The 27,675-nt window shown below is 40.3% G+C and overlaps 3 protein-coding genes across 4 annotated transcripts in view; 1 reads left to right on the forward strand and 2 right to left on the reverse strand.

Moving 5' to 3' along the window:
- Positions 1-2,605, forward strand: part of LOC125228572 (uncharacterized protein KIAA0930 homolog) — an 83,394-nt gene extending 80,789 nt beyond the window's left edge. Inside the window, exons 7-8 of the mRNA XM_048133189.1 lie at positions 1,180-1,329; positions 2,336-2,605. Coding sequence (XP_047989146.1) covers positions 1,180-1,329; positions 2,336-2,376 — 191 coding nt within the window. The 3' untranslated portion in view covers positions 2,377-2,605. The remainder of the gene's footprint in view (positions 1-1,179; positions 1,330-2,335) is intronic.
- Positions 1-27,675, reverse strand: part of LOC125228570 (phosphatidylcholine:ceramide cholinephosphotransferase 2-like) — a 168,946-nt gene that overhangs the window by 66,174 nt on the left and 75,097 nt on the right. The gene's annotated exons all lie outside the window — the stretch shown is intronic.
- Positions 17,730-20,478, reverse strand: LOC125228569 (probable cytochrome P450 6a21). 2 transcript variants are annotated; one of them, XM_048133184.1, is made up of 3 exons: positions 20,455-20,470; positions 19,139-20,305; positions 17,730-18,495 (listed from the first exon to the last, which is right to left on the reverse strand). In XM_048133184.1, exons 2-3 carry the CDS (start codon positions 20,205-20,207, stop codon positions 18,323-18,325), a joined length of 1,242 nt encoding a protein of 413 aa, XP_047989141.1. In that variant the 5' UTR covers positions 20,208-20,305; positions 20,455-20,470; the 3' UTR covers positions 17,730-18,322. The 2 variants fall into 2 exon arrangements, with proteins under 2 accessions (XP_047989141.1, XP_047989140.1); XM_048133183.1 differs by having other exon boundaries at positions 19,139-20,478.

Genomic DNA, 27,675 nt, shown 5'->3' on the forward strand with positions numbered 1-27,675 from the left:
CCGGACTGCTCCGGACCGATCCGGACCGCTCCGGATCGCGTAGACGCTAGATTTTACCGGTTAGTGACAACGTTTAACTGAGCCGAATCGACGACGGTCGGGGTCGGGCGAATTTCAATTAATGATAAATTGGCATGTCGTGTAAGAAATAGAAAGCCACTTTAACTAGTCGAAAGGTAGTTTTTGTGTATAAAGTATTTATAGTTGAAGATGATTATAAGGAATTAGTAAAAGTTTCAACAAATTTCGTATCAAAGAGAAGTCGTATCGAATCTTAATATAGTTTACTACTTAGTGAGATTCCGTTCGAAGCTACCCGAAAGTAGGTCGTAAAAAATACCGCGAAATTCGCTCGGTCCCGGGCCCGGAGCGCGGCGTGTGACCCGGTCCCGGTGTGTGTGCAGCGCGCTCGGCTTCCTCCGCGGCGCCGGCGCGCATGGGCGCGCTGCTGCCGCGGCCCGCCGCCGCCGCCGACGACCCGCGCTCGCCCGCCTGCCTGCGCGCCGTCACCCCGCGCCGCCGCAGTGCGCGGTCCGCGCCCTCCGCGCCGCCGCTGCGCCCGCTGCCCCGTGCTCCTGCTCCCCCGCCCCCGCCCCGCCGAGCCCGACGACGGCGGCTGCGAGCTGGCGGCGGACGCGGGCTGGCTGCTGGACGCGGCGCCGCCCGCGTGCGCCCCGCCCCCGGCCCCCGGCCCGGGCCCGCGGGAGACGGTGCGCGGCGCGGAGGAGCTGCCGAGCTGCGGCGAGTACCGGCTGGTGTGCGGCGCGCGGGGCGCGTGTGACGCGACGCGCGCGCTGCCGCGCAACGCGCGCGGGCTGGCGGGCGCGCTGTGGCGCCGCGCGCCGCTGCCGCCGCGCCGCACCACGCCCGACGGCACAGACATCTACTACTGGTGCGACGTGCCCAAACGGACCGACGGTAGGTACACGATGGGTTACGATACCGATCGTCTTCGCAGGTGAGTCTCTTTATTATTCGATCATTTTTGGTGTTGTGAGATTAAACAATATAATTCTCATGAAATCGACTATAAAAAGTCCATTTCACAAATGTTTACAATTATAAACTTTCTTCTTTATACCAGTAATAATTACGCGAATCAAATTCCGAAACTTCAAAATTTCCTTCTTCCTTCAAGGTCCGAGAGTTTATTGATAGTAATATTTTTAATATCCCCAGAGCTGGATGACGGCGCGTACAACCCGCTGTGGGCGATGCGCGGCTTCACGCAGACGTTCGCGCTGTGGAAGGAGGGCAAGCGCGCCTCCTCCGCGCCCCTGCACGCGTACCTCACCTACGTCACGCTGCCCTGGTGGTGCATCGCCAAAGGTGAGTCACGAGGCAGTCTCACACACTACACTACACGCGACACTAGCGCCGCTACAGAGCGAGACGGTGGTGCATCGCCAAAGGTGAGTCACGAGGCACTCACACACTACACTACACGCGACACTAGCGCCGCTACAGAGCGAGACGGTGGTGCACCGCCAAAGGTGAGTCACGAGGCACTCTCACACACTACACTACACGCGACACTAGCGCCGCTACAGAGCGAGACGGTGGTGCACCGCCAAAGGTGAGTCACGAGGCAGTCTCACACACTACACTACACGCGATACTAGCGCCGCTACAGAGCGAGACGGTGGTGCATCGCCAAAGGTGAGTCACGAGGCACTCACACACTACACTACACGCGACACTAGCGCCGCTACAGAGCGAGACGGTGGTGCACCGCCAAAGGTGAGTCACGAGGCAGTCTCACACACTACACTACACGCGACACTAGCGCCGCTACAGAGCGAGACGGTGGTGCACCGCCAAAGGTGAGTCACGAGGCAGTCTCACACACTACACTACACGCGACACTAGCGCCGCTACAGAGCGAGACGGTGGTGCATCGCCAAAGGTGAGTCATGAGGCACTCACACACTACACTACACGCGACACTAGCGCCGCTACAGAGCGAGACGGTGGTGCATCGCCAAGGGTATGTATAATGGGGAGTAATCCGAGGAATTGTTCGGATTAATTCCTGCCACTTTCCGCCATCGCCGCCTTCCCTGTTTCGCAGCCTGGAAGTGGCCAAAATCATTTTCTCCAAATATGTTTGCGTGCTTTTAATATTTATAAGAACAAATGACATGCTTCTTTATTTTAATATCATGATATCACGTCAATACACATTTTGAAAAAGAAAAAAAAATGTAGGCATCATTAGTGTAGTTATGATAGTATTTAATAGGAATTCTTAGTATGAAGATTGTGTTTGGCTTGTGTTTAAGAAAGCCGATCTCTTATATGAATATAAGTTAAATATGATAATTTTAATTTTCAGATATTCTGGACCATCGCGAAGAACCCATCCTAACGTTTTGAACTCCGCTCCGAATAGAACTGACACCGATATGTACGAGTAAATGCGACTTTCCATTAGTATAAGGTATGCAATGCCATTCTATGGTGGAAAACTACACTCAACTTCAGAACGACACTTTTGTACATATTCTACAATTTATCTTATACTTTGGTTTAGTGACTAAGGATACTGCAAAATGTAAGAGTCGAAACAAAGTACTCTGGACGAACTTTTGCGAATACAATTTTGTTTTTCACCACACCAACTGTTAAAGGCTTATTTTGCTATTCGAAAACAGATAGCAAAATTGCATTTTATCCACAAGAGTGCAAAGTAATTTCATACAAATTTTAACTTGATGTCTTAAGCTGGCTGGTAGAATTTACCTATAAATGATGATTTTGAATCATAAATATTGAATAAATTGAAGGGTTTGATTTAATTTGATGTTTTATAGTCAGTATTTTGTTCATGTTTTTGTGGTGAAAAATGTTGTGTTTCACTCGATGGCAAAGTTTGTTTAACCTTCGTGCCTTGAAACCCTCGCAACGCTCAAGATTCCACTTATTGAACCACTCGCTACGCTCGCGGTTCAATATTGGAATCTTTCGCTTGCTCGGGTATCAATATTGGCACGAGCGGTTAAACAACTACTTTGCCCCTTGTAAAACAAATAACTATTATCTTATCTATGAGTGAGAAACCAATTTGTCTGTATAAAAACCGGCCAAGTGCGAGTCGGGCTCGCGCACAAAGGGTTCCGTAGCAGCAAATATAATAAACCAATAACTTAACCAAAATTACAGTTAAATCAACCTATCTCAAAAACTATAAGAGATACTTTGATCAAACCAAAAATCGTTGAAAGAGTTAATTAGCATGCATCACCTCTATTTTTTTTAGAATTTTATACCCCGTAGTTATAAAAATAGAGGGGGGGGACATACTTTTTACGACTTTGAGAGCTGATATCTCAAAAACCGTTCACTTTAAGAAAAATGTTTTTTAGAAAACTTTATATCATTTTAAAAGACCTTTCCATTGATACCCCACACGGGTATGTACATCGAAAAAAAAATTTTCATCCCTCAGTTACATGTATGGGGGCCCCACCCCAATTCTTTTTTTTTACTATTTAGTGTCATAATTTTGTAGCGGTTCATACAACACATATTCCCATCAAATTTCATCACTGTAGTACTTATAGTTTCCGAGTAAATCGGCTGTGACAGACGGACAGACGGACAGACGGACAGACGGACATGACGAAACTATAAGGGTTCCGTTTTTGCCATTTTGGCTACGGAACCCTAAAAAGCATGAAATCAAAATTAACGCAATATTTAATATGTTAGAAAAAATCAGTAAGCCTGTGGCATATTTTCAAGTGTTTTTCAACGAAGAGACACGTTAAGATCGCATAGTTTATTTTTAATGATAACAAACTAGGCATAGATATATGTCTTACTTGTCTTTATATTTTAATTGTGATACTTATTAGTCTTATTACTAAAAACATATATTTTAGTTATGTGCTTAATTTCGTTGTTATAACCACCACGGCACACAATTTAATTGTGTCTAAGCCCAAGCAATTTGAAAAAAAGTACCATGAAGAAAAATATTGACGGAATAAAAGGTTTGCCTTATGTAAGATATTTGTCTACACATATGTGTTCTACTATTGTAACTGAAAGTTTCGTTTTTTTATTTTGCTAGAAGACTGTTCATATCATTCCAGATAGTTAGGCAAACAAATTGACTTTGTAATTAATGAAACGGATATCTTTAAGTACAATTAATGCTCAGAAACGAGTTATATTTGAACACCGTTAAAATGTACGAAAACATATACAGGGTGCCCGGTAATTAATGAACAACCTTTTATCCACCAAGAGGGCACCTTATACTGGTCCAGAAAATCGACATTAAGGTTTTAAAATTTTAGGTAGTATTAAAATTTTTAAAAGTGTAAATATCTCGAAAACCAGGCGACAGACCTTTTAACCACTAAGAGGGCACCTTATACTGGTCGAGAAAATCGACATTAAGGTTTAGTAAAAGTCGCCTGGTTTTCGAGATTTTCACAATTTTTAAAATTTCAATACTACCTTTAATTTTAAAAAGTGTGAAAATCTCGAAAACCAGGCGACCTTTACTAAACCTTAAAGTCGATTTTCTGGACCAGTATAAGGTGCCCTCTTGGTGGTTAAAAGGTTGTCCATTAATTACCGGACACCCGGTATAAGTATCGTTCGTGAAACTGTTACTTTTAAGCCATAGAGGAATAAGTATGGGAAGAGTTGTAACTCCATACATCAGTAAATGCGAGTTATTTGTATAGGCATAGTTATAGTAACATCTAGCGACAATCACGCGTCAAATAGCGTGAATTATCAGTACCACTACTCGATACTAGTATTAACAGTAAAACGCACTGAGTCTTGAATTATTAATTTATTTCCACGTAAAATGTATGACAGCACTTAGACCGACGCTGCTACGATCCAGGGCGGTAGCCATCTTGACTTCTCGTCCACCCACTGCCGAGCTGTCAGCTCGGGGACGTTCCGAACTACGCTAACAGATCGGCCATTCGACCTTATCCTTTGCCCACAAAGGAAATCTCCCACGCGTGGGCCACTGAACTTCACCACCAGTCCACCACGCACTTCGCAGCTCAGCTCACCAGTGGCAGTTAGCCCACTAGTCCGCTAACTCTGCGAAACAACCAAATTCATGTGAATGCTTTGCCCGAATGCAAGCCATTGTTTCAAGAGGCTTTTCATCATCCTTCCAGAATACCAAACCCAGATCCGTTCAGGACACTAGTAAGTCTCTCACCAAATTATTGTTTTCGTGAGAATAGATACATTCTACATTTCTATTCTATCAGTATAAGAAAATACACCCACAAGTCACTTCTACTGTTTCCATAGCTAAACGAGAAAACTTATAAGATATTTTCAATCAAGGCTCAACAGACCTTCAATTATCCAACGTCGAAAATTATATTTAAGAACTACTTGAAATTAATTCAATCATAAAAATTATGATGCATGACTTGCATGACCTTCAGACCAGAAAAGTTATAGGTGCATATGCACCACGCTGTTATAACAAAAACATGGAACGGGCTCACGTCTGACGTCAGTGATGTAGAAGATGCGTGCTTCACGCAGGGTCAGCACAAGACACTCGCTCGGCTCGGTGGGCCTCGGCTGTACACCAAGCGCCTAGCTCCACGTCTACGGCAGCCTCCAATCCAAAGATGCGTGCTCCACGCAGGGTCAGCACAAGACACTCGCTCGGCTCGGTGGGCCTCGGCTGTACACCAAGCGCCTAACTCCACGTCTACGGCCGCCTCCAATCCGAAGCATAGATATTAACCAGCCATTATAGTCTCTCCAATTCTGTAATTCATATTATTAATGTTACACGTGTTCCGTTTTATCACAACGAACAATATGATTTCAGAATAACCGTGCATTTCATAGTCCAACCTGAACTGTGAAACATTATTACAATTTACATTTTATCAACGGGCTACAGAACATTACACAAACAGATCATAGTAGTCTGTTGTCTTGTCTCAATACCAATTTTGTATTGACCAAAGTTAAAGTAGTCATTGACCCTCAAACATAACTAGGGTACATCTAAACTTTACTCGTAATTAATGTTGTGTTCTGCCTTACCAGCACCATACGTGTTACCGACTATCCTCAATGTTCATCTCAGGCCCATGCCGCAAACTCCATCGAGTTCACAGTCACCGCCACCGCGCAATAGCAGCCGTATCTTGCGACTTCGTCACGAGTGCAGAGACTGCAGAGAATGACGTTATCCACTTCTCTCAGTCTGGCATACACAGTAGGTACAGAACTTCTCCGCCCAAAGCATCATGGGAGGTAACGCCACACATGGCGTCCTGAAAATAGACGTCACCGCAAGAAGCGTCGTGACTACAGACAAGTCATGATTGACGACCCGAAGGCGTCTTGGAAACAAGCATCACCGCAAAAAGCGTAGTGACTACAGACAATACCGCACCAGGCGTTCATGAAACAGGCGTCACCGCGAGAAGCGTAGTGACTACAGGCAACACCGCACACAAGCGTTAATAGAACAGGCTTCACCGCGAAAAGCGTAGTGACTACAGACAACACCGCACACAGGCGTTAATGGAACAGGCGTCACCGCGAGAAGCGTAGTGACTACAGGCAACACCACACACAGGCGTTAATGGAACAGGCGTCACTGCGAGAAGCGTAGTGACTACAGGCAACACCACACACAGGCGTTAATGAAACAGGCGTCACCGCGAGAAGCCTAGTGACTACGGGCAACACCACACACAGGCGTTGATGAAACAGGCGTCACCGCGAGAAGCGTAGTGACTACAGGCAACACCGCACACAGGCGTTAATGGAACAGGCGTCACCGCGAGAAGCTTGGTGACTACAGGCAACACCACACACAGGCGTTAATGAAACAGGCGTCACCGCGAGAAGCGTAGTGACTACAGGCAACACCACACACAGGCGTTAATGAAACAGGCGTCACCGCGAGAAACTTATCTTTTTAATCTGCAGATGCCGTGTCCGTTACGTAACGTGGATTACTGAAATCTTGTTGGGATATTAATATGACTTACTACACTTATATTTATTTATTTATTTATTGTACTCGTATAGCCTGTTTCTTTCTTATCTATATTCCTATCTGTATTAAATAAATGATTTTAGCTATATTGGATGTGCAAAACTATTATTTATTTATTCTATTAATATATAAACATAAGTATACATAGGTACTCACTATCGGAATCTTTTAACTAATTTGCTATTTGTATATGTCTGAATGATTGTGTATGCATATTTTCAACTGTGTCTGTATAGATCTGTTTTCTTGAGCAATGTTATATGCTTGTCATTACCTTAGGTAATAGTTCATAAAGCTACCCCTCAGCCCGGGGCGCGACGGAAGACCAGCGCTGTGGTACTTATACCAGAGCATATGCTGAGTGGCGTCCCTTTGTAGCGACTACACCAGCGCCAGCACCAATGTTTTTAACTTCAATACTCCTCTTTTTGTTGTGTAACTGATGCATCTTCTCTTTTGTTGTTATTTAGTATATAGTTTTAAGTGTTTAGAAAGTAAGTAATTTGGTTTTAAGGCGCTGTATGTAGGTTTTTACAATAAATGATTTTATTATTATTATTATTATTAAAAAAAAAACCTAGTGACTACAGGCAACACCGCACACAGGCGTGTGAAAACACATATCACCGCTACAAGCGTCGTGACTACAGACAGACATCACCGCACACAGGCGTGTGAAAACACATGTCACCGCTACAAGCGTCGTGACTACAGACATCACCGCACACAGGCGTGTGAAAACACATGTCACCGCTACAAGCGTCGTGACTACAGACAGACATCACCGCACACAGGCGTGTGAAAACACATGTCACCGCTACAAGCGTCGTGACTACAGACATCACCGCCAGAGGCGTGTGAAAACACATGTCACCGCAACAAGCGTCGTGACTACAGACATCACCGCCAGAGGCGTGTGAAAACACATGTCACCGCAACAAGCGTCGTGACTACAGACATCACCGCCAGAGGCGTGTGAAAACACATGTCACCGCAACAAGCGTCGTGACTACAGACATCACCGCCAGAGGCGTGTGAAAACACATGTCACCGCAACAAGCGTCGTGACTACAGACATCACCGCCAGAGGCGTGTGAAAACACATGTCACCGCAACAAGCGTCGTGACTACAGACATCACCGCCAGAGGCGTGTGAAAACACATGTCACCGCAACAAGCATCGTGACTACAGACATCACCGCCAGAGGCGTGTGAAAACACATGTCACCGCAACAAGCGTCGTGACTACAGCCATCTCCGCCCAGAGGCGTGTGAAAACACATGTCACCGCAACAAGCGTCGTGACTACAGACATCACCGCCAGAGGCGTGTGAAAACACATGTCACCGCAACAAGCGTCGTGACTACAGGCATCACCGCCCAGAGGCGTGTGAAAACACATGTCACCGCAACAAGCGTCGTGACTACAGACATCACCGCCAGAGGCGTGTGAAAACACATGTCACCGCAACAAGCGTCGTGACTACAGGCATCACCGCCCAGAGGCGTGTGAAAACAACTTACTTCATCCTCTTGGGAGTCTCACGCTGACAGCTTACTGTTCAGTACTTCTCATTGGCAACCGCGACCATGCCTTGTCGCGCATCAGCCATGTCAGCATTTCTCACTAGCAGCAATGCCAGCAATACTCCAAACCGAACACATACTTGCATATGTTTCCTCTGAAACCATACTAAAAGCAGTAAATTGTTCCACACAATGTAGCACCATTGGCTTTATGTTGTTTCATATAATACTACCGTGTTCCATTACACTGATATTTTACTCAGCTTTGAAAAGATTCCAAAATCCAGAACCTCAGACTTCAAATTATCCATGTTTACTCAGTTTCAGTTGGACATTAATTCCTTTAGGTACTCATACCAGATGTTATTCATAAAATCAAGCCACCAACAGTGTTAGAGCACTTAACAATATATAACTTACTCCAACATTTAATTGGGAAATAGAAATTATACAGTACCGCCTACAGTGGCAAATTATTACTTGTGCAGTTTAGCAGCTTGTGCAGCATAATTAAATCAATCATATCATACCATTGGTCCAGTAAAGGACCCAACACTTAGTTAACCTTTTGTATAAAGATCACCATGATTAATAATTTTGTCAAAATCAGACTACTGCACACTCACTTGATTAAATTGCAATGGGCAACAACAACCTTAAGTATCCGTCTCACCATTATTTCCCACTTGAAATACGTTTACAGTCTTTCAACAAGCATATTTATTTTTATCTTGTATGAACTTTACACAACAGCCTCACCAGCTAACACCATGCTTGCTTTAGTTTATGTGCCAATTTTCCATCACAAATACTATCTGTGAACACAATGTAAGAACACACACAGAGACAAATAATACTTTGATAACAGTAATCACCATACCATACTCATTTTGCATGAATAAAACTCTTATACGTTTTTTTGTAAGTTGAACATGTGTTATAAACACTTGGCCATAATAATTATGATCAATTCATCCTCTGTTTCTATCTTGTGAAGCAAGCAGTAACTATTAGAGTCACATTTTGCATTGTTCAGGCCTTCATTCCACTTTCACAATGATCAAAGAACATAATGTAAACATACACTAATACAACAACTTTGATAACATTAAATCACCATACCATATCCATTGTGCATGAATAAACCCCTTTTGCTATTATTTTGTACTAGCCATTCATTGATCATGTGTTACAAACACTTGACCACAAGGTTATCAATGTAACCCTTAATCCATTCTTGTGAAACAAGCAGCAACAAGCAGTGACTAGTACTGTCACATTTCACATTGCGCAGACCAATATTCTATCACATTTACTATCTGTGAACATAATGTAAAAACACACACAGAAAGACAAGTAGTACTTTGATAACAGTAAATCAGTATACTGTATTAATTGTGCAGGGATACACCCTCATCACTATTATTTTCTGCTGGTAAAACTGTCCACATGTGTTGCAAACACTTGACTACAAAATGCTTAGTAAATCCACACTACTGCTCTTGTGAACCAAGCAGCAATTATTAGTATCACATTTTGCATTTTGCAGGCCAACATTCCACCACAATTGCTATCTGTGAACATTTAAACACAGACATGCTCACAACACAAAACAATACTTTGATAACAATAAATACCCATACTTTACATGTGTACTTTGTTGATATTCTGCATAAATACTTCTTATAGGCACACCTCATCATACCTTTTGCTTTAAGACTAATTTGAGATGTGTTCACATTCCCACAACTGTTCAACAGGTAGCGGTCAGTTTTCTCATGATTCCTCTTGCGGAATCCACAATTCCACAGCCATTGCTGAACTTATACTTGTATTTGTTAAACAGGTCAATATTACACCATAAGTAATATCTGTAAACATAATGTGAGCACACACACAGAGTACACAGACACACATCTCAAAACATTCAAACAGTAAGAAATAGTAACAATATTCAAAATCACACCAACAGACTTACTATACTTTCAGCAAAGTACAACATTTCCTTCATGCCAGTCAATAAATGACAATGTAATAATAAAATCACTCCTTTCACTAAGAGGAACTAAGCTGAATAATTAATCATCAATCAATTAAACTTAAATGGGATCATAATAAAATGACCATTGAATTTTTGTTGTAGTCTCGGGTAGTCACCAATACTGTTGTCATCGGCAACATTACTGTACCGCATTAGGTACTATCAAGTGCCAACCACTTTTATTTTTAACATCATACATTTTTTTTTTAATTGAAAGTATTTACTAAATGTAATTTTAAATGACTTAAATATCATGCTATAACTTCCTCCGCTGATAGGCGAGAAGCTAACTTGTCTAATATGGCTCCGGTAAACCTTCAGCAATATTACACTCACATTCACATTACCTTACCTCAGTGGTTACTAAAACTTTACTGAACACATCATAATCATTATTCAATATTGAAATCAGTCTTCAATACACATCACAGTCATCAAGATAGTCTCATCTTCAAGATACCAATTTCATATATTGTACACTTACTAAGAATACTTATTCTTAGACTTGAAACCATAAACCCTTGCTCCTTGACTTGCAATAATTATTGTGTAACACAATTTTATTATGATCAATTGTATAATTTCCCAACAGCACAAACTAAACCATGTGCAACCCATAATTAATGAAATATCACACTTTGCGCATTTTAGGTGAATGTTCACCGAGTTCACTGTACACATTTTATATTTATTATTTCTAAACATGTATAAAACATAATATCTTAGAGTAGTACCTGCTTTGTTATCCATAAGCAGTTCACTTTGTTACCTTGTAAGCCAACATCAGGCTGGGACGGGATCTCAGTCATGTTGATTATTACATCCAGATATTTTGTTTCACATCATTTTGTCCCAAGGCATTCATATTTGTACCATCATCAAACACCGGTATGCCATGGAGTTGAAGTCATCATTTCTGTTCTGTATTCAGGGATGGTAATAGCCACATCCAACCAGTGTAACACATTCGTAATCGAGTGTTATTGCCTCGACTCATGCTCGTAACTTACCGCAGTCGCCAGGCGACAATTTTGTTGTACTTGCGTACTTTTTCGTTATGAAAATATCATACATTTATTGAATAACTTTTCAACAAACCATTTAAACACTTCGCGACTCAAAACTTAATGCATTTTACCATTATTTTACCAAAGTGCGTACGCGCCCATTTCGCGCGCAAATGACGCTTCTTCAAACAGTTCGATTATTAACTAATTTGACCGAAATACTACGTAGGCATGAAATTCAGAGATCGCACTTCTGAATTATTAACAGTAAAACGCACTGAGTCTTGAATTATTAATTTATTTCCACGTAAAATGTATGACAGCACTTAGACCGACGCTGCTACGATCCAGGGCGGTAGCCATCTTGACTTCTCGTCCACCCACTGCCGAGCTGTCAGCTCGGGGACGTTCCGAACTACGCTAACACTAGGTGTCAACAGTGTCTCATCTGCCAAAAAATTAATATTAGAACAGTTTACAACTTATATTACAAGCAGAAGGAATTGAAAACAGAATACTGATTAATACTATTGTAATATTAGCTAAAAATTGGTGAGCATTAGACTCTTCGTTCGTCGCGACATCTATTGACAAGTAGCAGTACTGATAATTGACGCGTGATTGTCGCTAGATGTCACTATAACTATGCCTATACAAATAATTCGCATTTACTGACGTATGGAGTTACAACTCTTCCCTTACTTATTCCTCTATGTTTTAAACCGATTTTTGGGAGATGTCCAGTTTGACACATTTACTATTTATTTTATTCAGATGTAATAAGGTAGATTATACTTTAAATGTTCCTGTCCTTATAGAAGTTCAAGTAAGATCGATATTGTTCTTTTTTCAAACCAGTTCCGAGCCTTTAATAAGTACAGTCAACGAGTCAACCAATTGGAACCCTAGTCCACTCTACAACCATGTCAAAATGACAAGCAGTAAGAGATTTCTTACAATCTGATTTATAACGTCACCATGACATAGTTCTACCACATCTCGGACACTGGCGATCAAATATATGAAAGAGGCGCGTACCTAGCACACATTCTAAGTTCGTGTAGGTGAACGCGTACCATGCTTGTATGAGTAAGATATGACAGGTTGACTGTTCGCGTTTTTGACAGGCGGTAACTGTGAGGTAACCGAGAGGGGGTGGTCGGCGCTTTCAGCAGGAGCGGGAGTGGCCATACTCTTTATTATACTGTGGTTCTACAGTGGCTTACGGTTCCCGTTGGTTGACTGTACAATTAATTGCTAGTCTATTTATCTAGTCAGACGTTAAAAATATGGGAGCTCTAATATATTTAACTTGGTTCTGACTTTTAAGTCATTCAAAAACTCCGGTTTTGGTCGGACACTAATAAAATGTCAGTAAACAATTTATTATTGTTCAATAACAAAATATTATAAAATTATAATTGTTCAAATCTGTTTGCCTGATCAGTTTGTGCCGCAATGTTACAAATTGTAAGCAGCTGGCCTAGCCGAATTGACAATCGTTGACGACATTAATCGAAAAGCAGTCTGGCTCTGTCGGGCCATTATGGACGAGAGAAAGAGATAGTCATATCATTCAGTTCAGACAAACGTTCGTAAATTACTCAAGCGTATAAAAACTGTCAAACGGTCGCTGTAGTCATTTGCATTATTTCTACTGCAAGGCGTATATATATCTGAAATATGGAGTAATTTGGTGATCCCATATTTTTATATGCACATGGTGTTTAATCTCCAGTGCTACATTTGGTTGTTGTATTGCTTCTAAGACTATATTATGTTCCTATGTTTATCTATACTTAGCTCTTACACTAGTCGTGCTATAAGAATATCATATTATGTTAAGATGCTAATTAAAATATACATACCTACATGATTTTTAACATGCGGTATTTTGGATGAACCACAATTTTCTAGTCACGTCGAGGCCTAAGGCAACAAGTACAAAGTTTCGTGTAGCCGATTCTAAAGGCCAGATCGATATTATTTTGGATAAGAATGTGTAAACATGTGTAAAGATATTAAATGTATAAAAAATGTAATGCACATTATAGTCTCTACTGATACTATCCGCCTTCAAAAATCTCTAGATATTCTTAATACAACTGTTCATGATCAACACACTTCAACCAAAGAAATATCTATTCAGTATTTTATATTCAGTCCGATACCAGTGGCGCCACCAAGTGTCCACATGAGGCAACATCGCGTACCTGTAGATGTTTCGTGGTAAAGCGGCTACTTATGTAAAAGTTAAACACAACGCGGCTAGATGGCGCCCTTCTTTTCATACAAAAGGATATTTTTCAAACTAAATATAACCCTGGTCAAAACTCGTTTATTTTTACGTGGGTACTTCAAATACAAGTACCTACATGCAATTTCATTCAGACATATTGTCTCTGTTATATTTTTTCTGTAAATAGGTAAAAGAAAGCATATTCTTCGACGCGTTGAAATATAATTTATAATCATAATAATTATATCTTGAATAGTGGTATATATGACCTGATTGAGTTTTGAGAATAGTTTTGCTAATCAAATGCTTTTTATAAACTAAATAAATGTATAGGTTCATAGGTACTATTTTTTTTGGTACTGGTCTACACATAGTATGAAAACCAGCTCTTTATTCATGATTTACTAAACATGCATTCAAATAAGTACTTCGAAAGATCGAGTCATTCACGCTAACGCGCAGATTTGCCAACACTAACCGTTATTAGTATAACATTATTTTATCAGGACGCGTGACGCGTGACGCGTCTTCGTGAATGAAACGGTCTAAAAAGTTAATAGAATTGATCCATTAAATATAGCCGAAGAACCAAATGAACATAATTGTGTCGAAGTTTAGCCAAGGGTCCTCCTTTGTCGCTTTAAATAGGGATGAGATTTGATTGTTTTTGTATTCTAATAACGAGTCAAAGCGTCTCTATAATAAGCTTAGAAGTGGGACCTTTGCTGGGGAATTACACAATAGGCTAGTTTCCTATACTTAAAATATTTTTCAGTACAGATGGTGTTTTTTTTACGCACTAGTGCGAGAAGTGGTTCATTATATGTCAGGTCGAAACTTCGGAGGTCCATCTGTACTGAAAAACGTCGTTCGATACACGTGCGAAAAGGAAATTCGTAACTCGTGTCGATTTAAAACACTCCCTTCGGTCGTGTTTTAATTTATCGCCACTCGTTTCGAACTTCATTTTTTACGCACTTGTATCGTAATGTATATTTCAGTACAGATGGTGTTTTTTACGCACTAGTGCGAGTGCATTATATGCTAGGTTGAAATAGGCTCATCTGTACTGAAAAACGTCGTACGATACAAGTGCGTAAAAAAGGAAGTTCGAAACGAGTGGCGATAAATTAAAACACGACCGAAAAAATGACACGACAGAAGAAAAAATGGACAGTAGGTATGTTTAATCATAATTTCTATTTAGGTAATAAGTCAAAGAGAAAGATATAAATTATAAAGTAAATGAATTGACCGTGACGTCACTCCTCAGTATTTCATAGTAATTCCATAGTAATCGTTTTGACAGTTCTTAAAAAAAGCTTATTTGACTACTAGGAAACTAGCCTATTTTAATTAACACAGTAACATGAACCTCAGGAGTTTTCCAACCGTTGTTACTGCAAAGAATTATTTTTGTAACCGTCGACAGTGTCGACTAAACTGTAAAGGAATTTGTATCTAGTCGAAAATCTATGGATGTGCATAGTCTAACGTTTACATGATTTGACTGAATTAAATAATCGCAGCAAGGAACTGTGCTTTCATTATTTTCATCTCTCTATAGACCTATCATCTAAACTAGGGTTTCCTACATTTTTCAGTGCTGCCACCTCTTTGAATATCTAGGGAACATTTAAAAGCTAGTTCAATGGTACCTCCTTCTTCTTGCTTCGCTCTCAAGCTGAGGGACGTGACCTTCTACGTGAATCACATGACTCCGGACGACAGATTTCCAGGCCTTTCGGTCCCTTCTTTCCCGACTTTTAAGGCAATCATAGATCTTGACGGAAAGCGATTTGTTTAGTCGGACCAACGCGATGGACTGCGGCCCTTTCCTATCTTTCATTCCACTGAACCAGTGGCAGATAATATAAACTAAAACTTGTGTTAACTTCAAACCTGGTTAAATCCATTCTGCTTTAAGGTTGAATATATTAAAAAAAAATGATCTGAAAGATAATCAACCTTATAGCAGAATGGCTTTACCCAGTTTTGAAGTTAAGCGACACAATTTTTAGTTTATATTATCTGATCTAAACGATACAAACATTGTTTTTAAATACGAAGTGTTCTGTTTACCACATATACCTACCCATTTCTTTAACACATTCATGCTACGTTTTATGGGTCGATAACATGGGAAAACCCATTGGCGATAATTTGATGTGTAATAAAAAGCAGGTAAATGATATCTTAAGTATAAATAAACGATGCAATTGTGACATTAGCCCATTCAATGAAATTGTATAACAGATTACACTGATGAAGAACGGATTAACTAGATTAGATAATATTTATACGGTAATTATAATGTTAACACAGCCAATAACTTGCGTATTGTCTATATAGGGGAGATCTGGGAGGGTTGTGACAGATGGGAGTTATGTTATGACTTGTGTCAATGAAGATGTCTCCAAAAATAATGATAGTTATAGTCAGAAGAATTAATTTATTTCATATGAAATAATGAAATTTGTAAGTAGTTAGACGCTACTACTTAGCGAGATATTAGCGAGGTGAAAGCGCTTTTAAACCTCTTTATATGTTGATATAGTACTTAGAGTCAGGCCAATATACGTTGGCAACTATTTATTTTGGTAGCTTTGCAGAGGTATCTAAATCAAAACGTCGTGACTTTGCCTTTGGCTAGTCTGTGGCCAAGAGTAAGCCCATTTATAATAATAAAAAAATAAAGCGGTTTTAGGCGAAAAGTTTGAAGGAAATCATTTTGTATTATGAAATTTGCATGTTTATGACATTTCTGGGTACGCAGCCGAATGGCACAAACGCTCACAAACGAAACGCTCGTAGATATCTATCTCTATCGCTCGTGCGTATTGGCGCGACAGAGCCAGACTACCTTTCGCGGCGTTTCGTTTTCGTTTCGCGTCGCAGAAATGCCATTCGGCTACGGGGCTAGGGTTGATGCCATATTAAAGTTGCTCAGTATGATGTATAATGTATATATTAAATTCACCCAGGAGCAGATTTTTACCTGAGACCTATGGCCTGGACTCGGGGCCTATAATAGGTAGTAGAGGGCGGACAAGCCGCCAGTTTTTTTTTTTAATGTAAGTTTATTTACTGGTGTTAAAAAAATTATGTCCTCTTGCTTATAAATGCTTGCAGGTAAATATTAGGTAATGGTATCAAAAGAGGAAAATTGTGACGAGAAAGATAAAATTCTTATCGTCCCAATTTTCTCACTTTGATATCTTCAATGATCGATGAGATTTGCGGCTAAGCTCAACTAGGATTAAAGACAAGTAATTAACGGATTAGGCTCTACATATGACAAGAAATTAATCTCTACTTAATTGCAGAATTGAAATGTTTATAAAAATTGATATGATGTGCTTGGTATGGGATTATAGTATTTTGTGCAACCGGTGTTTAAGAGTTTATTATTTATTTATTTATTTTATTTATTACAATAACATTGTACATAAGAAAAAAAAATTACAGACTACAGCCTATTTTTCAACACGTAATATGTACATAAAAAACACAAATCTTATAATAAGAACTTAATTAACTAAGTTTTATTTATTAGGCAAGCCGGCTTCTAACAATTGCCGGCTTGTAACTTCTTAGTAGAATTCAGTTAGTGTACATGTAAATAAATCTATTTTGGTGGACACTTCATTAAGTATTGATATTGCCCTGACAGTAGAAGCGTTGGCTATAGTTGGTGCGCGCGGTCATGCACCCAAAATTTAGAAATTTAGATTTTGGTCACCCTGTAAAAACATATTACATAAATTGAATTATTGCCTCTGATTTCATATCAGACGAAGCTGTCGGCAATAGCTAGCGAGTATCCAAAAACATTGCTTACACTGAACAGGGTGCAGGGCTTTAGGCAGGCGGCTGGAGCAAGCCATTGTCGGATATACTGCTAAAATATCGGGCTGGCAGTATCCAATGATGAAATTTTTGAGAAAAAAAATCGAATCAATCGGTCCAGTAGTTTCGGAGAAAATTGGCTGTGACAGACGCACAAGTGATCCTATAAGGGTTCCGTTGTTCCTTTTTGAGGTACGGAACCCTAAAAAAGATATTGTCTACGCCTTCTGCGTATGATATCTAGGATGAGTTCGTAAGTGGCATCGGGGTCGCACAGCGCGAAGAAACTGGCTCGAAGTGCGCGGGCGCATACACCTGCTCACCTGCTGACGCCTACAAATACAGTAACTTGTAATAGACAGTTTGCAGAACTTGTTGCAGGCAGGGGCGGCTCACTCCGCGATTCTATAGCCGCGCTACAAGTACATGCCGGCTGCCGCGCGTACGGACCCATTCAGTGGTGCCGATCTTCGCGCGGCGCAATAGAATTCAATGTCGGCTGCTCTCGTGCGGTCCGTTTGTTAACGTAGGTAAGAATTTAGAATGGCGGTATTTTGTGAACATCAAAGGAGTGAGCCTTCTTTGTACTATTATATATTCTGTGTTGCAGGTCACTTGTTATCTTGAAGGTTTGTTGTCTACGCCTTCTGCGCATGGTATCTCGGGATGAGTTCGTAAGTGGCATAGGGGTCGCGCAGCGCGAAGAAGCTGGGCTCGAAGTGCGCGGGCGCATACACCTGCTCCGCCAGCGTGAAGCGGCGCAGCAGCCACGCCAGCCCCGCCTTCACCTGCTGCCGCCCGAACCTGACGCCTGGAAATACAGGGGCATATAGAAGTCTGCAAAAGCTTGTTGCGGGTCACTTTGTAACAGTATTTTTGGTTAGACAGAACCTTAAGTTAAGAAGCTTCTAAAGGTGTCTTTAAATGCAGCCATTATGTATATACCTAAACATTCTTTTAAATGTTTAGGTATACATAATGGCTGATGATTTAGTAATAATATTATGGTCTTATCCTTTTCGACCTTGAACTTGAATAAAAGTTTTTAATGCAACAACAAACAAACTTCTCCTGAGCAGTGGCAAAATCGTTAGCCGGATAACGCATGAGATGATGATTATGGTCTTACAAGATGTATAGTCTGTCTCGCTAGACCTTGAACTTTGCGAATCCCGTGGCTTCCGTAGCTTTGGGAATACACAAAAAACGTTCAGTTGCCGGCACTGAAATTTTTCCATTTTTTCCTTTAATATAAAAATGTTGAGCAGTTTCTACTCTGCTTATCCCATTTGGGAATACAGGCGTTAGTTTTTTATTTATGTACCTAAGTTTAAATCTTTGAGTCTGGACTTTTGAAATAATTGTTCAGACATGTAGAGGGACAGACCAGACAGAAATACATGTATAACCAGACTGGAATATGTATATTCCTAAATACACCAAAGGTTACGTACCTAAGCATATTCTGCTACCTTCTCCAAAAGGCATATAGGAATACTTCTTGATCTTCGGCGCGTTCTCGGGCGAAAACCGCTCGGGATCGAATACTTCCGGGTTAGGCCAGTATTTCGGGTCTCTGTGTATAGCGTAGATGGGCACAACCATTATACTGTCCTTCTCAATAGGCACATTGCCCACCGGCAGCACCGTGTCGTTGGTGCACCTCCTCTGCATCAGCCCCACGGGCGGGTACTTCCTCATGGCCTCACTCAGCACCATATCTAAGTACCCCAAATTTTCAAGGTCAGTATGAGTCAATCTTTCACCGCATTCGTCGAAAACTTTGTCGATTTCTTCGTGCACTTTCTTTAATATTTTGACATTATTTGACAGCTCTAGTAACGTGAAGTGCATCGTGTTCGCTGACGTGTCGGCGCCGGCGATGAAGAAGAAGAACGCCTGCGCGGCCAGGATCTCGTCCGTTGGCTCCAGGCTGTACCCCGTGGTCGGGTCGTGCATCGTTCCCGCATTTTGTAATTCCAAACAAATATCTATGAAATCGTAATGCTTTCTCGTGTCGACACGTCGGTTCGCCAACATTTTTCTAACGACGTTTATAAAGAAATCTTCGTGCTCCGCAAACGCTTTTAATTTAAAGAGCCTGAACAAAAATGGAAACGTGTTCGATAAAAAGAACCTGAAGTTAGCTCTGAAGGTGGGCTCCAGCGACTTCCAAGCCATATCCAGGAAGGGCGAGTGCATGGTGTTGACCGCCGTGTCGATGCCGAACACCGAAGCGCCGAGAGCGGACGTCGTGTACGTGTAACAAGCATTAAAAGGCTTTTGCCTGAACTCTTCATTTTCTTCCAACAGTTTAGCGAAGTCGCTGGCGCACCTTTCCACTATGTAGAACATGTTCCTGAGGCGCAGGCTGGTGAAGACGGGCGACAGCTTCTGGCGCACCAGCTTCCAGCGCTCGTAGTCCTCCATGAACAGCACGTTGTCGGCCAGCGTGTCCTCCGGGTTCGTCGTCAACCCACGGGAGTAAAAGTTTAGGAAGTCTCCTGACAAAACAAACTGCATGTTTTCCAAATTTCTAAGAATAATGGCCGGTCGCGATCCTTGAAAAATTCCAATGTTTTCTTCGTTGGGATGTTCATCATAAATCTTCTTGTAGTGCTCTGACAGAGAACAATTGCCAATTAGAAACTTAAAGGTTGTTCCCTCTATTTGAGTGTTCACTCCTCGTTTTTTCCAATAACCCTTATTTATTGTATTATATTTCCAAAAAGCTAAAAGAACACCAAATACCAATAGCAAAAAAATATACATTTTGGTCTCTCGTTCGCGAATGCCGCCGCGCAACTGAGTCAATAACAATATGTGGTTTAGTATTTAAACACCTACGTCGTAATTATCGCCGCCTAAACAGAGCCAACTGTAGCCATATAAAGGCTCTGGTAAAGATAACGCATTTAATTTAATCTATCAAAAGACTGCTATGTTTCTCAAGTTTGCTGCTTCGCATTGGAATAAATAGTACCTAATAGAAGTCGGTGGACTAGCTTTTAGCTCATCATGTAACTATGATAAAACAGGGCAATTGCTCTTCATGTGGCACTTCAGCTCGTCTTCATATTTAGGCCTCTAGCCAAGAGTACCTACAAGTTGCGTGGCGAACGTTACCCAACAACTGGTTCTTTCGAACAAATACGGGAGAGCGCTAGACAGAGACATAACTACTTACGATACGATACGGAGCGTAACAATTGTACTCTTTGTTAGAGGGTCTGTCGGCTTAGCCGAAATGACAATCGATGACGCTAGAAGCCGCCGATCGAAACGCAGTCTGACTCTGCCGCGCCAATACGGAAGAGCGAGAGAGATAGCTGTTAGATACGATAACGATATTATCGTAAGCGTTTGTGTATTTGATTACCATCCATGTTTAAAAGTATTTATAGTGTCATGCTGGTCATGCATACCATTCATGGGCAATGGCGTAGCGAAGATATACCGAAATAGTATCTAAATGAAAACATTATGTTAATATTTGCGAGACAACACTGTTTCATGAGAGACCCAAAATTTTAAATAGTGGTTGCTGATCGTATTTCAAATATTGATTTCCAATAACAGTTTCTGATCTTCGTCTAGTTTCAGGGTGAATGCGTAGGGGAAATTAATTATCAGTATTTTTTTTTAATTTTAATAAAGTTACGGCCACGGCCTTGTCTTCATAAAACGCGTGCATCCCTAAACCTTGACGTTGGCGGAATCATCGACGAGCCATAAAAACACTTAAAAAAATATTAATAAAATAGAATATAAATTTTAGTGCCAATATTTGCTTTGCTTGACCTTTTTAAACATTTTTTTCACTATCGGATTTTTGTCCTTTAATACCAGCAAAAAACGTTTTATCCACTAGTGGGTAAAGTAATTTGACCTTGAATAAAGTTAAATTAACTGCTTTAAAATTGACGTAAGAAATAACTAAAGCTGATAAACTTTTTTGCGTTGTAGTTTCCTCGCTACAGTCAAATGGTTAAACACTTGGCGTTAAAATACATCTGTTAACAAATAACATTTTTATATTTTCCTTGGTTTCATCCTCCATTAATTTTTCGGTTTCATCTCTAAAAAAACATTGTTTCAGTTTCATCCTCCATTATTTTATCTCTAAAACTTATATGTATTACCTATGTAGTTGTCTACAATTTGTGAATGCAGTAATGTATATTTTATACTTAGTTGAAATACTTAGTTGAAATAATTTTCCCTCACTAGCTCGCAAGCACGTGTTTTGTCCTTTAATACCAGCGGGTAAAAACGCATTTTATCCACTAGTGGGTAAAGTAATTTGACCTTGAATAAAGTCAAATTAACTGCTTTAAAATTGATAAAAGTAGGTGAATCTAGTAATAAAGATGATTTACCACCTGTGGAACTACTGGAAGCAGTGATAAACGCATTTTTTGCGTTGTAGTTTCCTCGCTATAGTGAGGGGAAAAGTTTTGTGTTACACTCGGGTGCAAATGTATTTTACTTCTCGTGTGTTAAAAAACTCGCAAGTTCAGGATTCTATTCTCGAACATACATCACATATTCTACATATTGCTTCGCTCGTGGTTCAACTGTAGAATCCTTTCACTTGCTCGTTTTTCAATTCCACACTCGGCGTTAAAATACAACTTTGCCCCCTTATATAACAAATAACTATTTCGACTATCGATTGAACTGAAATTATCAGTATATTGAGTTGTTTTCGTCGTAAGTAAGACGAGGATACTTCCCATTTGTTGACTGTCGTTTTAGATTAACCATTTTTTTTCAAACGTTTTTGCAAGAGGACTAGTGACAAAAATGGTAATCAAATGTTATACAATTTACTTTTAATAAAATCAAATGGTCGAATAGCTAATCAGAGGTCAAATAAAGGCAGAAATTTAAAAGGTGACTGTTTTTATCGATAGCTGAAAATGTCGATAAAATTTAACGTTCCAACTCTATTGACGTTTGATTTTTGCCATGAGCAATTCCGCCCTCTGGTAATTAAATATGGATGCGTACAAAGTGTCACAAATATATATCCACAACTTTAACGTATAAGTTGGTATAAGCAATAAAGTCGTATGGATATTTATGGTACATGATTTACTGCTCTCTTCAAACTAGTAATAAGTCTTTCTTTAGTAACTTTTTTTTTCGATTCCGGTTAGACAACACGTTTGCAAGTTCTATTATTTTATTTTCTTAGTTAGGGATACCCACTTAGATGTAGCCTTTGGCCCAAAGCGGTGAGTACAGTAGGTAGCCATACTTTAATCCATACTAATATAAATTATAAAGTGTGTGTGTGTTTGTTTGTCCGTCTTTCACGGCCACGGAGCGACGAATTGACGTGATTTTTTAAGTGGAGATAGTTGAAAGGATGGAGAGTACAGTGACATTTAGGATACTTTTGGTCTTTTTCTATTTAACCTCCAACTTCTCTAAAATGGGGTGGGGGGTGGAAGTTTGTATGGAGCATTCTGTAACTTTCGAAGTTAACGCGAGCGAAGCCGCGGGCAAAAGCTAATACTTACATAATATCAAGATTATCAATAATATCAAGTTTAAGTACCTATAAAGTTTATTTTGCGCGGAAAGTTCATGTGATACTGTACTTTATCTACCCATAGCAAATAATTCTCATTCTCATGATACCAACCCCGATATCGCAGTTTGTTTTCATAATAGGGTTGTGGTAGGTTGACATTTTTCAAGAGCTAAAAGAGGTAAAATAAATAAATAAATAAATATTACAGGACATTCTTACACAGATTGACCGAGTCCCACGGTAAGCTCAAGGCTTGTGTTGTGGGTACTCAGACAACGATACATATAATATACAAATACTTATAATATACATATAAAACATCCATGACTCAGGAACAAATATCTGTGCTCATCACACAAATAAATGCCCTTACCGGGATTCGAACCCGGGACCGCGGCGCAGCAGGCAGGGTCACTACGCGCTAGGCCAGACCGGTCGTCAATATCTATCTATAATATGTACAATTAAGATTAATGTCAGAAAAAAAATTGGTTTCACTGATAGACCCTTTTAAGTGGGCTTTGCGTAGGTATAGGTATGTATTTTTGTACCTAAGTACTTGTATGTTACACAATTACGCGCGGACGCCGCGAAAACGTAGTATACCTCTTTCAGAGTCCATTTTTTGAAGGATTACCGTAAAACTCTATTTTTATAGGAATGTCCACTATTTTCTCAGTAGATATTCATTCAATTCATTTAATTGTGACAAGGTGAAATAAGCAAGAGCTCTCAACGTTACTCGAAATATTGCAACCGACTCAATAATTAGGCCTGATTTAGACGGCGTGCGATTTCGGTTGCATTGCGGGATGTTGAGGTCACATACAATTTTGCACAGCCATCAAATACCGCAATGTAATAAAACTCGTATACGAGTTCTCGACTTCTCGTACCGTCTAAATAGGCCCTTAAGGTAACTGGTGGTAACTGCACCAATGAATGGCTCAGAGTTATTTTACTTAAACAGTAATTATTGTCTTGTTGTTTGTGATAATACATTCGTCACTACTTTTAAAAAAACTTGTATCTTCGTCTGTCAATGAAAAGAAAATTGTAGTAAGTATGTATGGAATGCATATAGACTTACTGCGTTTTAACTTTGAGGAGCAGCGTGAGATACGAGATTTTTTCAAAGTAGTGACGATACGAGTATATCAGATTGTGTTTTATTTTTATGTATTTTCCACATTTAAAGTATGGAATTTTAATAATAACTAAGCTGATGAACCGAGCCTTTGATGCATATAAAAACGGAAAGAAATCTAATTGCGTTTAATTAACTTACTTCATCTCTGGAAAGGCTTAATGTCTTCGAATGTGTTGTGTATGTTTACCTGGAACAAAATAAAAGAGATAATTAATTGAAATATAAAATGTGTACTATATTCACGTACCCATAACTACATATTATAACATAACTATTAACTATCTACTCTGTCAACCAGCCAGTCTAGCTAAGAAGGTGACAATCGTTTGACACCCAACTGGCTCTATCGTACGGAACTATACGGAATACGACTTAAAACAAATCAAAATCAAATGAAATATTTATTGAAATGAAATGAAATATTTATTTAACATAAATATTTACCTCAGACAATTAGTTCTATGGTCCCACACTAGGCGAAGCTTGTCCCGTGGAAACCAAGCAATTACAGATTAACAGGCCATGCGGCTTAGGTTTGAAATTAGGTTGAAATCAAATCAAATATCTTGATTGCAATAATGAAAGTAAAGAAGAGCGATAGAAACAGCTGTGATACGGAGCGTGATCGATTTGCAACTTGTCTACGCACCCTCGTAGTATCAGTATGTAACGGAAGTTGCAAGCGACCAAAAGCTACGGAGACTGCTTACCATCACGCGTGTCATATGTTCATTTACCACCGACATAAGTGTGTAATAGTGGACATCCGAGACAAGTGTAGATGACAGCTGCGCGTAGGCACGGCACGCGCCGTCATCGCCGGGGATACCAGCGCAACACTTTTTTTTAAATACTTATTCCAAATACTACCATTAGGCTGTGCCGCCAGTATATTTGACACGTTTGGTGGTGCATGGCATCGGGCAAGAATCTAACACCTATATAGTTCGTACAAGCATTTAGTGGATATTTTCTGTTATACTCCTACTTACAGCGTAGCTTAATAGATACCTACGCACTAGACTACGATGACGGAGAGAAATCGGATGACGGAGATCGGATGTAGCGATGAGAGTACCACACAAACAGTACGGCTATGATGGATCTTATTTTCACGGATCGGGACGTAGTGGGAAACTGCTCTTAGCAATTAAGGGGTTGACAGAAAATAAAATTCTGATATTGAACTTACAGGTTGCTAGTCCATCGACCTACCCACAATTGAACCCATATTCGCATTCGCATTCGACACTCAGAAAAGGAACTGACCAGTAAACAGGTAAGTAGGTATACGTAGCCATTTTGAAACATGGAAACCCAGACAACGCTCAAGATTCAACTTTTGGGACCACTTGTAGTTCTTGTGGGTCAATTTTGGTAGCTTTTGCTAAATTGCTTGGGGAAGCTGATTTGCCTAGAAAGGAAAGTGGCAAATTGGTCCCATTTTTCCACAGTCGCCTTTGATACTCAAAGGAGGAAAAAAAATATATATTGCGAGTGCGCATTCCGCTGGCATCACACGCCGGAAGGCGTCACTTGGCGCCCTGCGCCGGCGCTGCTCATTACCGCCAAACGCCAGTAGCCCTCAGTCCTGACCCGAATAGTCACCTCGCTCTATCTTATTTGTTGTGGTTCCTGACCAGTAAACGTACGTAGCTATTTTCAAACTTTGAAACCCCGACAATGCTTAAGATCCAACTTTTGGGACCACATGCAGTTCTTGTGGGTCTATTTTGGTAGCATTTGCTAAATTGCTTGGGGAAGCTAATTTGACTAGAAGGAAAGTGGCAATTTGGTACCATATTTCACAGTTGCCTTTGACACTCAAAGCCCTCAGTCCTGAGCCGAATAGTTACGCTGTATCTTGTTTGTTGTGGTTCCTGACCAGTAAACAGGTAGGTATGTAATTTTGAAAACTTTGAAACCTCGACAACGTTCAAGATTAAATTTTTGGTACCACTTGCAGTTTTTGTGGGTTAATTCTGGAAGTTTTGCTTCTTCGTGAAATAAATAACACAATTAATAAGTATAATGGTCAGTTTTGTTTTTAAATCCAAACAATGCCAATGGCATGCCAACTTAAGTTAACTAGTTAAAATTTGTATAACATTCTTTGCCCACACGTATGGGTAAGTTACCTAAAATTTCATTAATTTTGAAGTACTACGAAAACCTTTACCAGTCGGTACGATGTAAAGTAATTACGACTGCAGTGTCAAGCAGTGTCAATTAGCTGAAACAAGTCCCTAAAGAGTTGATACATATCTAGTTTCGCTAAACGCCATAAAAAGTGGGGCAAGGTCGGCGGCGGCATTTCAGGCAGCGCAGTGAACTGAGTGGTGTGCCAGTTTAGTATGCCACCCCTATAGTAACAAAGTTGTTATTCGTGGAAGACTCGCGAACATCGGCGAGGCAAGTTACACTGGTTACAGATGTACTTAGTGCGAAATGTTTTTCCATCGTATTTTCACGGAAAATCACGAACTTGCCATGTTATTCTGTTTCAGTACTATCAAAGACATATGTAACTCCGTATAGACGGATAAAGTCTAAGAAAAAAACGTACCGCGAAGCCATAGAGAAAAAGGTACGGTGGCCTAGATGGCATTGGCACCTTTGGGGAACGCTCGGCTAGATGGCGCTAATATTAATATTTGACATTTTAACATAATATATCATTAGACTTATATTGACCGGGATATAGACCGTGATTACCTTTTTGATTATTGTCGAGCTATATCCCGGTCAATATAAGTCTAATGAAAATAACCGTGAATCATTCAAAACTCTTATAATATATCATGCTAACAATATGGGCCAAATTGACAAAACTGAGGTTCAAAAGTTTTAAGATTGTGCCGAGAGATCGGTTCAAAAGTTTTAAGATTGTGCCGAGAGTCTTTGCACTCTGATTACACATTTTACTTTGACAGTAACTCTCTATAATACTCGATCCTCTTTGCTACTATACAAGACGTAGGTACCTACTTTACGTTGACCAAACTAGCATGACACGTTCGTGAGTTCCCGTGAAAACACGACGGAAAAACATTTCGCACTGCATCTGTACCTACACTGGTAATTTTCACACCACGTTAATATAACATTTATGACGACCGGTCTGGCCTAGCGCGTAGTGACCTTGCCTGCTACGCCGCGGTCCCGGGTTCGAATCCCGGTAAGGACATTTATTTATGTGATAAACACAGATATTTGTTCCTGAGTCATGGATGTTTTCTATGTATATTTCTGGGTACCCACAACACAAGCCTTCTTGAGCTTACCATGGGGCTCAGTCG

This window comes from Leguminivora glycinivorella, chromosome 8 (genome assembly GCF_023078275.1).
Source record: "Leguminivora glycinivorella isolate SPB_JAAS2020 chromosome 8, LegGlyc_1.1, whole genome shotgun sequence".
NCBI lineage: Eukaryota > Metazoa > Arthropoda > Insecta > Lepidoptera > Tortricidae > Leguminivora > Leguminivora glycinivorella.